General features: G+C 38.9%; 2 protein-coding genes across 3 annotated transcripts in view; one reads left to right on the top strand and one right to left on the bottom strand.

Moving 5' to 3' along the window:
* Nucleotides 1-458: 458 nt before the first annotated feature.
* On the top strand, nucleotides 459-7,383 carry arxa (aristaless related homeobox a). The gene is made up of 5 exons (XM_081353288.1): nucleotides 459-796; nucleotides 1,335-1,884; nucleotides 3,558-3,603; nucleotides 5,077-5,402; nucleotides 6,192-7,383. The coding sequence occupies exons 1-5, from the start codon at nucleotides 613-615 to the stop codon at nucleotides 6,445-6,447; spliced, it is 1,362 nt and encodes a 453-aa protein (XP_081209414.1). The 5' UTR covers nucleotides 459-612; the 3' UTR covers nucleotides 6,448-7,383.
* Nucleotides 7,384-10,827: 3,444 nt separating this feature from the next.
* The window catches only part of pola1 (polymerase (DNA directed), alpha 1), a 62,577-nt gene continuing 61,364 nt past the window's right edge, over nucleotides 10,828-12,040 (bottom strand). For both annotated transcript variants that reach the window (XM_081352218.1, XM_081352219.1), the window contains exon 37: nucleotides 10,828-11,773. In XM_081352218.1, the coding sequence (XP_081208344.1) occupies nucleotides 11,631-11,773 (143 nt within the window). In that variant the 3' untranslated portion in view covers nucleotides 10,828-11,630. The remainder of the gene's footprint in view (nucleotides 11,774-12,040) is intronic.

The following is a 12,040-nucleotide window of genomic DNA, read 5'->3' as shown; positions in this document are numbered from 1 at the left end:
TTAATAATAATAATAATAAAAAAGGTGATAGAAAAAAGTAAGGTGCTCTTCTTATCAACAAAACAAATAGATACTAATTTTATACTAATTTATAAATGCCAGTGTATTTTAATAGGCCTGTGAACTGAAGAGTCCTTTTTTCAAATATATATATATATATTTTATATATTTTAAAATTTTAAAAAGACATGTTTAATAATAATAATTAACATCCGGCATCACAGTATACAAAAAGTGAATGTTAATGTGTTTTAGATATAATAAACCTCAGAATTTAGCCTATCTTGAACGTTATATTTATTCTTTTATATTAATCTAATTTCAGTCTAAACGTGGAGGTGCTTATCCAGTAACTTCACTAATCCATCACAACATTCGCTGAGTTCATACTGTTTAACTTTAATAGAAAATATATAAAGATCCCCCTTGTTCCCTTGGGAGCCAATCAGATTTGCGTTACACGTCAATGCAACAGAATGGAGAGCGGAGCTACTGCGGATCAGTGCATATAGCATTAGCGGTCAGGGTGGGATAGGCAAGAGAGACGTTTCAGATACAGTGTGAGAGAGAGTAACAGTCTCCCACTCGAGCACAACCTTGGACGATACAAACATGAGTAGTCAGTACGACGACGATAGCCGCGACCGAAGCGAATGTAAAAGCAAGTCGCCCACCGTGCTTTCCTCTTACTGCATAGACAGTATACTGGGCAGAAGAAGCCCGTGTAAAGTCAGACAACTGGGAGCGCAAAGTTTGCCAGCACCCGTCAGACAGGACCACGACCAGTCAACCGAAGGTAAGCCCTTTAACGTTATTTCTATTTCTTTTGTGCTGTTTTACGTTTTGTCACAGTCAGGAGCATTCATATTTGTAGAAATGTGTACAGAAATAGGGTCCTGGTCAGAAGCAACACCTCGGAGCGCCTCTGGGTGTGAAAATAAGAGTCCTGAAAGTTTTAAGAACCTCTCTAATTAAAGAATAAATTCAAATGAACAGCCTTGAAATGCTTCATTCGTTAAAATAAAGAGTTTTTGCTAACCAAGAAGTAAAACACGTTTTTGACCATGCAATCTCAGTACCATGGTATATACCAAAATACCATCTGATAGTAACACCATCACTATACAGTAGGGTAGCCTACTGAAGAAACTATAAAACAACTTTTTATCGTAGCCTATTTAATAATCTAAAAAAAAAAAAAACGTAGGCTATGCAGCAAAATGGTATCAAAAACCTTACATTTCTATAATATTTATATTATGTGTGTATATTATGCTTTCTTAATTTATACTGTTTTGAGCATTTGAAAATATGATATTGTTTTATTTTTCTAGTCACTTCTAAAGAAAACTCGTTTGACTCGGACATGCACCTGCCGCCCAAACTGCGCCGGCTATACGGCCCTGGGGGGAAGTACCTGGACTCCGGGAGGGGGTTTCACGAGCACCTAGAGAAGGGTGAGAGGGAGAGGCTGCTGGACCAAGCCTGTGAGAGTCTCAAAATCAACCAAGCGCCACAAGTTAGCATCAGCCGTAGCAAGTCGTACAGGGAGAACGCGCCCTTCAGCCAGAGTGATGAAGGCCAGAGTCCCGAGCACACGGCCCAGGAACTGGTGGAGCTCAGCACTCTGAAGTTTGAAGAGGATGTTGTCAAAGAGGAGGCGTGCGGAGACGCCAGTCTGTCTCCGAAGGATGAAGAGAGCATGCACAACGATGGGGATGTAAAAGATGGAGAGGACAGTGTGTGTCTATCGGCCGGCAGCGACTCGGAGGAAGGGATGCTTAAACGAAAGCAGAGAAGATACAGGACTACCTTCACCAGCTATCAGCTGGAGGAACTGGAGAGGGCCTTCCAAAAAACACACTACCCTGATGTGTTCACCAGGTAAACCGCACAATAGCTTTCACACGTTATTCAGCAATATGATGTTTAGACAGAGCATATAGATTTGACAACAACGATGGCAGAAAAATAGTAGGCTAATATTAATGTAATGAATACGATTTATGCGTTAGACTTTTTTTTAAATATAAAAAAACATCGAAATAAAAAAATAAATGTATATAGTTTCATCTGTATTTATTTTTAATTAATTTATTATTATTATATCGGAAGAAACATCACTAATCCATACTATATTTTATTTTTTAAAATCCAATACAACATAGGCCTACTAAACATTTAAGGTAAATATTGAAATTATATTTTGAACATTTTGAAAATAGGCCCTATAAATGTAAAAGATACAAAGCCATGTACATGTTTTTAGAAAACATTAAATGATGTAAACATTGATAAATTAAAAAAGTGTGGATTCATGAACCAAAACGTGTGGAAAATGCCTATGTTGTGGATATATAAGCTATTCCGTTTAAAAGGTAGCCTAAATGTATTCTTTGTATTCTGAAAATGATTTAAATATATTTCGCTTTGTTAAAATAATATTATGCCGGTTAGTAGCCTAACGTTAAATTGGCAACACAATCGGCGTGCAATTCTGTACAATTGGTATGAGAGCAATAATAACCGAAATGTGTAGCCTACTCGTTTATGTCCTGTACAATTTATTCTTATACGACTGTTACTCACATTATTCTCTATGTCAGTTAGTTAATATGGGCCTTAAAAGAGCAGGCCATCAGCAGACACTTCACACTCAAATGTGGAAATAAATATTTTAATTACGAAGTTTAACTGTGACTGTTGTAAGGGGGTAAAGGGGTTTTGGGCCCATTTTGATTTTCATTTATTTTTGTGTTCATGTAATTGTGGAACAGCATTAGAAAAGTGAGCCACAAAATACCGACAAGACAAACTGAAATATTGGCTAATTAACATTTAAAAATGTTGGTCTAAAACAAAATACCATAATAAAAGCAAGCCTAATTTTAGGCATACATACGAATGTGATGTAGGCCTATTAACTAATGTTCTCAAGTTATGCTTAGGCTATACAATTATTTTATTATTATAAAATATTGCTGTAGCCTATACAATTGATGTTCTTTATTGAAAATGAAAATAATAGCTGACGAAAACTGAACATTGATAAGAATTTTGTTTTTGAATTTTGAAAAAACTGCCCCACATTTATTCGTTATTCGTAGTCACGTTGCATGAAAGAAAAATAATCAATATGCCACACAACATAAGTCTATTAAATATAAAAAAACATCAGTCTGCCTAATGACAAATTTACCAGAGGACCGTTGTTCTTTAACCAAAATGTTCGTTGTTGATCATGAAATATCGATGTTTATATTGACGTGGTAGATAATTGTCATAAATTTAGCCAGGTATATTTTCGGTAAATGCGCAATTGTCATATAATAGTCTAGATGCCATTATTTCCATCATTATGTTGTTACAGTCAGCTTTGCCCAGCGAAACAACCCATTATGAAAAACGTACAAGTTTTCCGTTCGATTCTCATCAGCCCCAAATTGCTTTCATAGGTTTCTGACAATTTAGGTAAAATCTGTTTTCTTACGGTGTTTGTGGGGGTGAAAAAAAAAAATCCCTGCACACATTTTGATGATCTACATTTTCTGTTCCAGAGAAGAGCTCGCGATGAGGCTGGATCTGACAGAAGCGCGCGTGCAAGTGAGTGCTTACTTTTATTTCTTTTTTTAGCACAAAATGAAACGAAAATAGATTGGATTTTAATGCACAATAATATTAACGTGTACTGTAGGCTATAAAACAGCTGAGAACCTTAACTTCATTCAGACGTTAAAATGATTTAAATTGCAGCGAACTGAGAGAAATTACCTAGCCTATAATATGACAACTTCTCGGCATTTTAAAGGTAAAGATTAACTACATGATGTGAGCCTGCGAATTCTTGCAATTTGCTTATAGGCGTTAAGACAATATACCTAATGGTCTATTTTTAATTTCATTTTAAAATGACAATCGTAAACTTGGTTAAATGACCCTGTACGTCATGGCAAGGTCTTTCCTGTTATCGAAAGTTATTATACACAATAGAGCGAACATTTTAGCGGCAATTACACAGACGCCCCTGATTCATAAAAGCGCACTTAGCGAGAGAGCAAACACTGCTATTCCAGGGAGAAAATGGTGTTTGAATTCTCATCGCCGGCGCGGGGGAGAGGGAGGGGTAGGGGGGATAATGCTATTTGATTTCCCATTTTGTGATTGCAATAGACCGGCATTGATCCGATGCTTTGCACTTGGAACGAGTGAGAGACTATTAAGGGTGTTTGCCACCCCTCCTTTCTCTATTCAAAGCGTGGCTCGCATGTTCAAGCCCAACTCTCATAACCAAAGAGACAGTGCAAACATGAGGAAGCTACCAGGGTTATTGGCTGTGTAAAACAACAGATGTCAATTTGGAGATGTGGGAGAACAAATCACTTAACAGGCTCGATCAGGAGGTGATAAAGCTAATAAATGCCCCAGGGGCCACATAATGCAAAACGGTTTGGAGCATGTGTGAGGGGCCAAGGTCCCTGTTGGTTCGTCTGTTGACACTTTCCTTCATTATGAAGTCCCTGCCTGCAGGTCATGTTCTTGTGGCACAACCTGGTGGGGTTTAGCAGGATAGGAGGGGGATCGTGGGAAAGTTAAATAGCCTTTTGGAAGCAACTTACATTTGGAGGAATTTAATTTAAAGTGCATTAATTGTTATTGGATGCTGTTCCGACAGCTTTTGTTAACACGGCTCTTAATTACCACGCTCCACCCTGTTTTTTGCTCTGCCCGAACCAGATTTTAATTAGCAAAGTTAGGGTAACAGACCGTAAGTTTAGGGCCATGTAATTACCCTTGACTTCCAGCCTATTTGTCACCTCATTAAAGCGAACCAAATATTGCACATGAACAAGAGCGACAAGCTCATGCTTAAACGACCATGCGGGCTGTCAGGTGGAATATTAATGGCTCTGGATCTGAAACGTGAAAGGACAATTTTCAACTTCTCAAGGCCAACTATTTAAGCAGGTTTCTGATTTCAAATTTAGTAGCATAGTAAAATTAGCTACATTCATCCGTATACCAGTCAACAGTAAAGTTTGAATAAAGACTTAATAAGGCTTCTGTCCCAAATCTCAGGTTTGGTTTCAAAACCGAAGGGCAAAGTGGAGGAAACGTGAAAAGGCAGGAGTCCAGGCTCACCCCTCGGGCTTGCCCTTTCCTGGGCCGCTGGCAGCCGCTCACCCTCTGAGTCACTACCTAGAAGGAGGACCTTTCCCACCTCACCCTCACCCTGCTCTGGAGTCAGCATGGACTGCCGCAGCCGCTGCTGCTGCTGCATTCCCAGGCCTGGCCCCGCCCCCAAACAGCTCCGGCCTCCCTCCTGCCACACCCCTCGGCCTAGGAACCTTCCTGGGCACAGCGATGTTCAGGCATCCAGCCTTTATTGGACCCACTTTTGGCAGGTAAAGACCATTCGCAATCGCAATCACAATAAGTCAAAGTTGTTCTTATACTACACTCTTAAAAAAAAAAAAGTTCCAAAAGGGGGCTTGTCATAGAACTGCGATGTCATTGAAGAACCATTTTGGGTTCCCCAAAGAATATTTCAGTGAACAGTTCTAAAACTATTTTTTTTTCTTAGTGTGAAAAACATTTTAATAATCTAAACAACTTTTAAAGGGATAGTTCACCCAAAAATGAAAATCAGTCATCAATCAGTCAGTCATTCTGTCATCATTTACTCACCCTCAAGTTCTTCCAAACCTGTATACATTTCTTTCTTCTGCTGAACACAAAGGAAGATATTTTGAAGAATGCTTGTATGGGCCCAATTGACTTCCATAGTATGGGGAAAAAATACTATGAAAGTCAATGGGGCCCATCAACTGTTTGGTTACTAACATTCTTCAAAATAACTTATTTTGTGTTCAGGAGAAGAAAGAAATGTATACAGGTTTGGAACAACTTGAGGATGAGTAAATGATGACAGAATTTTCATTTTTGGGTGAACTATCCCTTTAAGAAAGAAGCTTTTGAGCAATGGAAAGTTTCCATGGATGCTAACTGTTCTTCATGTTAGAATATGCCAAAAAAGAACTGTGTATATATATATAGCAATAATAATCACATCTAAAAATGCATATGGCTCTTATTTTGTACCCTTGACTAAAATTTTGTTGTATAATCATTGGTGTGAGCATGTTTATGAGTGCAGTACATTGTATCACAGGAACTGGCTCTCTTCTCTTTAGACTCTTCTCAAGTATGGGTCCTCTGACCAGTGCTTCCACAGCCGCCGCTCTCTTGCGCCAAACTGCACCGCCAGTGGAGGGTCCCGTGCAGCCGCCGGCAACCCTGCCAGACCCGCCTTCTTCCTCATCATCTATAGCCGCCGACCGCAGGGCATCCAGCATCGCAGCACTGCGTCTCAAAGCAAAGGAACATTCGGCCCAGTTGACCCAACTGAACATCCTGCCGTCCGGCACTGCAGGGAAGGAAGTATGCTGATCCTTCTCCTTAAAAACAAAACAAAATATTAAAGAAACCATCTCAACAAAAAGCACGACCAAATCCATATAGCACTAGCACACCGGAGACCCATCCGACTCTGGAGTCATCGCCAAATCACAGAGCCTCCCACTGGACATCATCACAAAATTTTACACAGTGCATCAAACATGTTTCAAAACCCTGAACATAAAGATTCTGAGTGTAATGTAGGCACCTCAGAGGGTCAGTTAGGGAAGCTGTGCTTGCTAAAGTCATTAAATCAATCCAGTCTTTTGGGTCAGGAGCAAATGTGGCAAAAGACACATTTACACCCACACAGAGAAGAACTACACTGCAATACACAGAGAACTCTCATTTCTTCCCAGTCTTCTCTCAGTGCTGAAGCAGAGATGGGTCAATATGCCAAAGGGAACTGCCATTACCTGCTACCCATCCTGAACCATATCCATTCAAGTTTGACCTCAGTATTGACAAAGCAAATCAAATTTCTGAGAATGAATCCTAAGCTTTACTTTCTGTTTTCAACTCTTATGTTAAATATATTTAGGAGGAAAAAAATAATGAAAAAGAAATGCTGTTTGTTTTAAGGATGAACAATGTGAAAATCTAAACTTTAGCCTGTTTACTGATCTGTAAGGGTATCCTGTATATATAGCTCTGTTTTAAAATGAATGAAAAGGGGGGGCAAAATGACAAGAAAAAATAGTTTATTTCAAAAGATGTTTTGAGAATATGCTCTCCGTGTAGTGCTGTAGGAATGGTTTCATGTAGATTCATCCTCTGTTCGTTTGATTCAAATTTTAGATTTTTAGATGATTATTTATGTCTGACCGATAGAGAGCTTGAAATCCAGACCGGGAAGTTTTGCTATTCAGTGAGAGTTTTCCCTGTCGCGCGCAGGGACCAGTCAAGTCGGAATAAAAGAAACTGGTGAAACATAAACCCTTCTGTATTATTTACAACTGATCATTTGAATTTAATATAATAGGCATTATCTTGGTAAAAAAGAAAAGTGTCGATCACAAAAAAATATCGATAGCATCAGTTAATATTTTTTAAATGCTTGAATAGACACTACATTATTTCAACAAATCATAGCTGGGTTCACAACCTTAAGAGTAAAACCAGCGATATGATTTGTTGAATTTCTAGAAGTAATAGCCTAGGCTATTATTCAGTGGGAGTCCGGAGTCGCTAATAAGAGAAAACAGTTTAAGCGGTCACTTTAAAGCATTAATCATTTCAGTGTAATGCTGTGGCTAACTGCAATCATACAGTAGGCTAAAGTAAACATTTATGTTGTGGAAACAGCCTTTTTGTTTGTTTCAGTTGCTATAAATGATTGAAGATAATTTATGTCCATAATAATCAAACTATAACGTATTTATTTTTATTTAGTCGGATGATGATATTCATGACGGCTCTATTAGGCTAACCAACGCCTGACAAAAAGCGCCTTGTAATTATTCCGCCATCTTATCCGTTGTAGGCCTTACAACTTGTGGAGGCGCTAAATTGGACGCAACATCTGTAAATGCCCAACACAGTTAAGTCCCTTTCTCATTAATGAAGTAACAAGCAGTTTATCAAAAAGTCTTTCTTTCGAATTCCTTATTTAATTCCCCAAATCCCTCTCCGTTGGATCTCACGCGCGAAACGATGCCATTACGGCAATCAATGCGCTCCATTCAAACGAAGTCATTTTCGCCCATTTGACCCGTCCATGGTGTCGAACCAAATCGCGTGAAATTACCTCAAGGATTAATTTTCTCCTTTATCGCGCGCGCCGCTGAAAAGATTTCTCTTTTTCTTGTTTTACCCACGCTAATCCGTTTCATTATGACGCCACAAACAAGCAGGATCAGTGAAGATGGAAACGACCGAAATGAAGACGGGGTTGGGAGGCGTGAGGGGATCAGTGCTCCTATAACGCCCAACAAATTGTTCTAAACATCGCGCGTCAAGGACCCCCCTCTTGCAGCAAGTCCGTATTAAACATGTTGGCATGCGAGAATATGTTCAAAGGAGCATTAAGCAAAGGAAACCAATTTTCTCTCCAGTGCTATACCTCCAAGCGAGGTGCATAGACTTTTTTTTAAACCCCCCTCTATTTGTAGAAGGGACCACTGGAGCGTGCAGCCCACTTATGTTGGGATTTTTATGAGATTTTCTAGAATGCCTTAATCTTATTGTCAACATTATTAATGAATCGCAAACCAATTTGCTCGTAATATCTGGGGAATGCTCGCCACAATTGTAGAGGCACTGACCTGAAGTGCTCAGGGCGACTTTCTCTTTAACTCTTTTCTTAAAATGCATGAATGAAGAAACAGACTTTGTAGAGACTAAATGTGCCTCTCTATTTGTGGAGTGTGTAGATGATTCATTGCCAATGTTCTGACCACAAAGTACACTCTAGAGTGCCAAAACACCTGTTTGGGAACCACTATAAAAAAATAAATTAAAAAAGATAACTCCAGTAAATAGATGCAATTTCATTTTCAAAAAGCAAAATTCAAAGCCAAATTTAAACATTCCATCAAACAAAAAGGCTTTATGTGTTAATGAATTGAAAATATATTTGAATATATATACGTTGGGAATGGGATACATCTAAAACTTCAAAAAAGTAACAGGGTTAATAATTGTATAACTCCTTTAACACTTGTGCTCAATGTCAAGACAATGATTTTATAAGAAAAAATAATTGATATTTCTACAAATATCCAGTTTAATAATGTATAGGGTTCCATATTTAAGACTGTCTTTACAAAGTTCATTATGGCATTTTTTTTGTAGTTAATGGAATTGTGCAGCATTTTAATAACCCTTGTGATGGTAACAGGGTTGACACAATCTTAAGTCTCTTTAATAAAATGTACACTAAAAAAAAAGAGGAGAGAGAATAAATAATTTCCCCACAAAAAATAAATTGTCCATATTAGCTAAACAAGAAGTTGGAGAAACAACTGGAGACTGGTCAAAAAGCATCCTAATGGAGAAAAAAAGCTGGATTTTTGAGCGTGTTAAAAATGATAACTTTTTAAGTCATAGTTTACTTGTTAACAAGGAACACAAAAGCATTTTTGTGTGTGTGTGTGTGTGTGTGTGTGTGTGTGGAAAGACCCACCAATATACAGTACAAACTACAGCATTTCAAATTAAGTATACACTGACGGTTCATAAATGCATGGTAAAATTCCACATGCATTCCCTTGATTTTAGCTCACTGGGCTGCGCTTCAACGACCAGCGAATAATCACGCTTTTCCATCCCGACAGCTCGAGACACCGGGGGTAGGTGAAAGCACTAAAGGCGCTTTGATGAGCCTCTCGTTTCCTATTGGAGCAGTAGAGTAAGAAATCACGGTGAAAAGGGCTGAATGGCGGGCCACTGGAACCCTGTCCCCTTTTGGTTTGCCTTAATTCCTTCGTCTCTTTTACCCTCATCCAATTAGTCCAGTGTATTAAGCGGTTTATCATCTCATAGCCTGCTATTCAGAGAAACAAGAGGAGCACTTTGCAATAGGGCCGGCTTTCCTTTTGACACCCACGGGTACTTACATATTCCGCGATGCCATGAATAATAGAGAAAGAATAGGGCACTAATTCCCTCATCAAAGAGAACCTTGTCCACCGCTTTGCTCAACACCACCATTCTGGTCAAAAAGACAGGCAATAAAGCTTAGCATAACAAAAACGAATCATTCTTATTAGCTTAGTGGGGTAAATTAATGCAAAGCCTCGTCTGCATTGAGTGGCCCAGTTTGAAAACAGCCTCCGCGGGCACGACAAAAGCACGTTTACGGTTAAAGGAATGTCCTGTTGAAAGCCCCAGATTCATATGATGACTTAATCTTGTAAAAGTGCGACATAACGTTCAGGAACTACCTGCATCTGTTAAGTATAATTCCAAGCTTGGCTCACACATTAAGCTAAATGTATATATAGGCCTATATGTGTTTAATACATTGGCAGCAAAGGCCTACAATGCTGTCTGTCATGCTGGGGACAGAAAGTAGCTCTTAAGTGTTGCTGCACTCTCCAAGGTCGGTGCCATTAGTCGCAGCCGTTTAAGGCGATTTTTTCAAGCATGGCATTTATGGAAATTGACATCTGATGAAATGGTTTAAGACATCGTCTAACTGTCATTATAAACACACGGAATGAGCGAGTGAAGCACCACATTCTTAAAACCGACTCGATTTAAGTGGACTAATCTCGCTTTCACACACTCTTGGCTTGCCATTCTCCAGGTCTTGAAAATGAAGCCTTCCATTTGGAGAAGTTAACTGGCCCTCTTCAAATGTGTAAATGTCATCACTCCCTGCAGCATAGTGAAATAAAATAATCAAAGAGATGGAAAAAAGGGAAATGTGAAAGTGTTAAGAAATGCTTTTATTGGTGCTTCCGTATCAAAAACAATTAAGAATCCTTAGACATATTCATAGGCAATGAACATTCAAAACATGCAACATAAGCTACCAGGCGCAGACCGAACGATGCGATCCAATAAATTCACAACATACCAGCTGAGAGCAGTTCAAACATGAGTTCAATTGTTCGAAACTCCAGAAATCACTGGCTACCTCTGTATCATTGGCTAATTGCTGTGCTGTTAAAGATGAAGGGGGTGGTAGAGAAGTCATTACTGAACTAAGACCCCTTCAAACCGCTACAAGCCCCCCCCCCATGAACTTGCCTGTCATTACCCCTGATTGTTATCTCTAAAAACCCTGTGTGTGTGGTGCTAACGGGGGAGTGGGGGGCTGGGTTGTGTTGAGAGTGTCTTTAGCCCCTTATCATGGCCATTTTACCACAGATTCATCATCGATTAGACCTGGACAAAGGCTAAATTGGATGGGATACAAGAACACAGATTAGAGTGAGAGACAGGTGCTCAAACATGGAAAGGTTTGGTGATTACATGCAGATTGACTCTGAGCTCGTCACCTTTGACCTTAATTCACGCCTAAGACGTCAGCCACAAAAACTCTGTCAGGGATTACAAGTGTAAAGCAAGTGAGCTAGAAAATAGAATAGATTACAAAATCACAAGGTGTATTTACAGCAGACAGGAATTAAAATGAAAATATAACATTGTACGGCTTCTGTTGGTTGGCAGAAAGGCATAAATATTATGCCATATCTGATTACCCAAGACTGCTTTGGGACAGTTGGTCAGTACTTGAGGGATATAAAGGTCTGGAAAAGTTTGGCGAGGTTGACCTCAGAGTATCCGCTGGTGGCGAGGAGGTTGTCTGTTACATCCTTCAGCATTTTGTACACTTCCATTTCTGCTTTCCAGCCATTCTTGAATCTCGCTGAGAAGAGAACCAAACAATACATTAAAAATCACCAGACTGTTCAAACTTTTTGATGCCAGGGAGCCCCAAATATCATGATCCCCTCACAAAAGACCCCTTTCCTAAAATATAAAGCCATCTATATATTTTCAATGCATAAACATCCATTTATACTGTATAAAAATGCTCATAAATGATGGAAAATGATTAATAGATTAAAAATAAATGAATAAATATATTTTTAATAATAATAACAACAAATATAATAATATTAATAATCATATT

This window comes from Scardinius erythrophthalmus (genome assembly GCF_964197995.2).
Source record: "Scardinius erythrophthalmus genome assembly, chromosome: 22".
Classification (NCBI taxonomy): Eukaryota; Metazoa; Chordata; class Actinopteri; order Cypriniformes; family Leuciscidae; genus Scardinius; species Scardinius erythrophthalmus.
This window is presented reverse-complemented; position numbering and strand designations above follow the sequence as displayed.

Coding starts and splice junctions, on each gene's coding strand:
- arxa (XM_081353288.1), top strand. CDS start 613: ATGAGTAGTCAGTACGACGACGATAGCCGCGACCGAAGCGAATGTAAA. Junction 1,885..3,557: donor TACCCTGATGTGTTCACCAG/GTAAACCGCACA, acceptor TTTCTGTTCCAG/AGAAGAGCTCGCGATGAGGC. Junction 5,403..6,191: donor ATTGGACCCACTTTTGGCAG/GTAAAGACCATT, acceptor TCTTCTCTTTAG/ACTCTTCTCAAGTATGGGTC.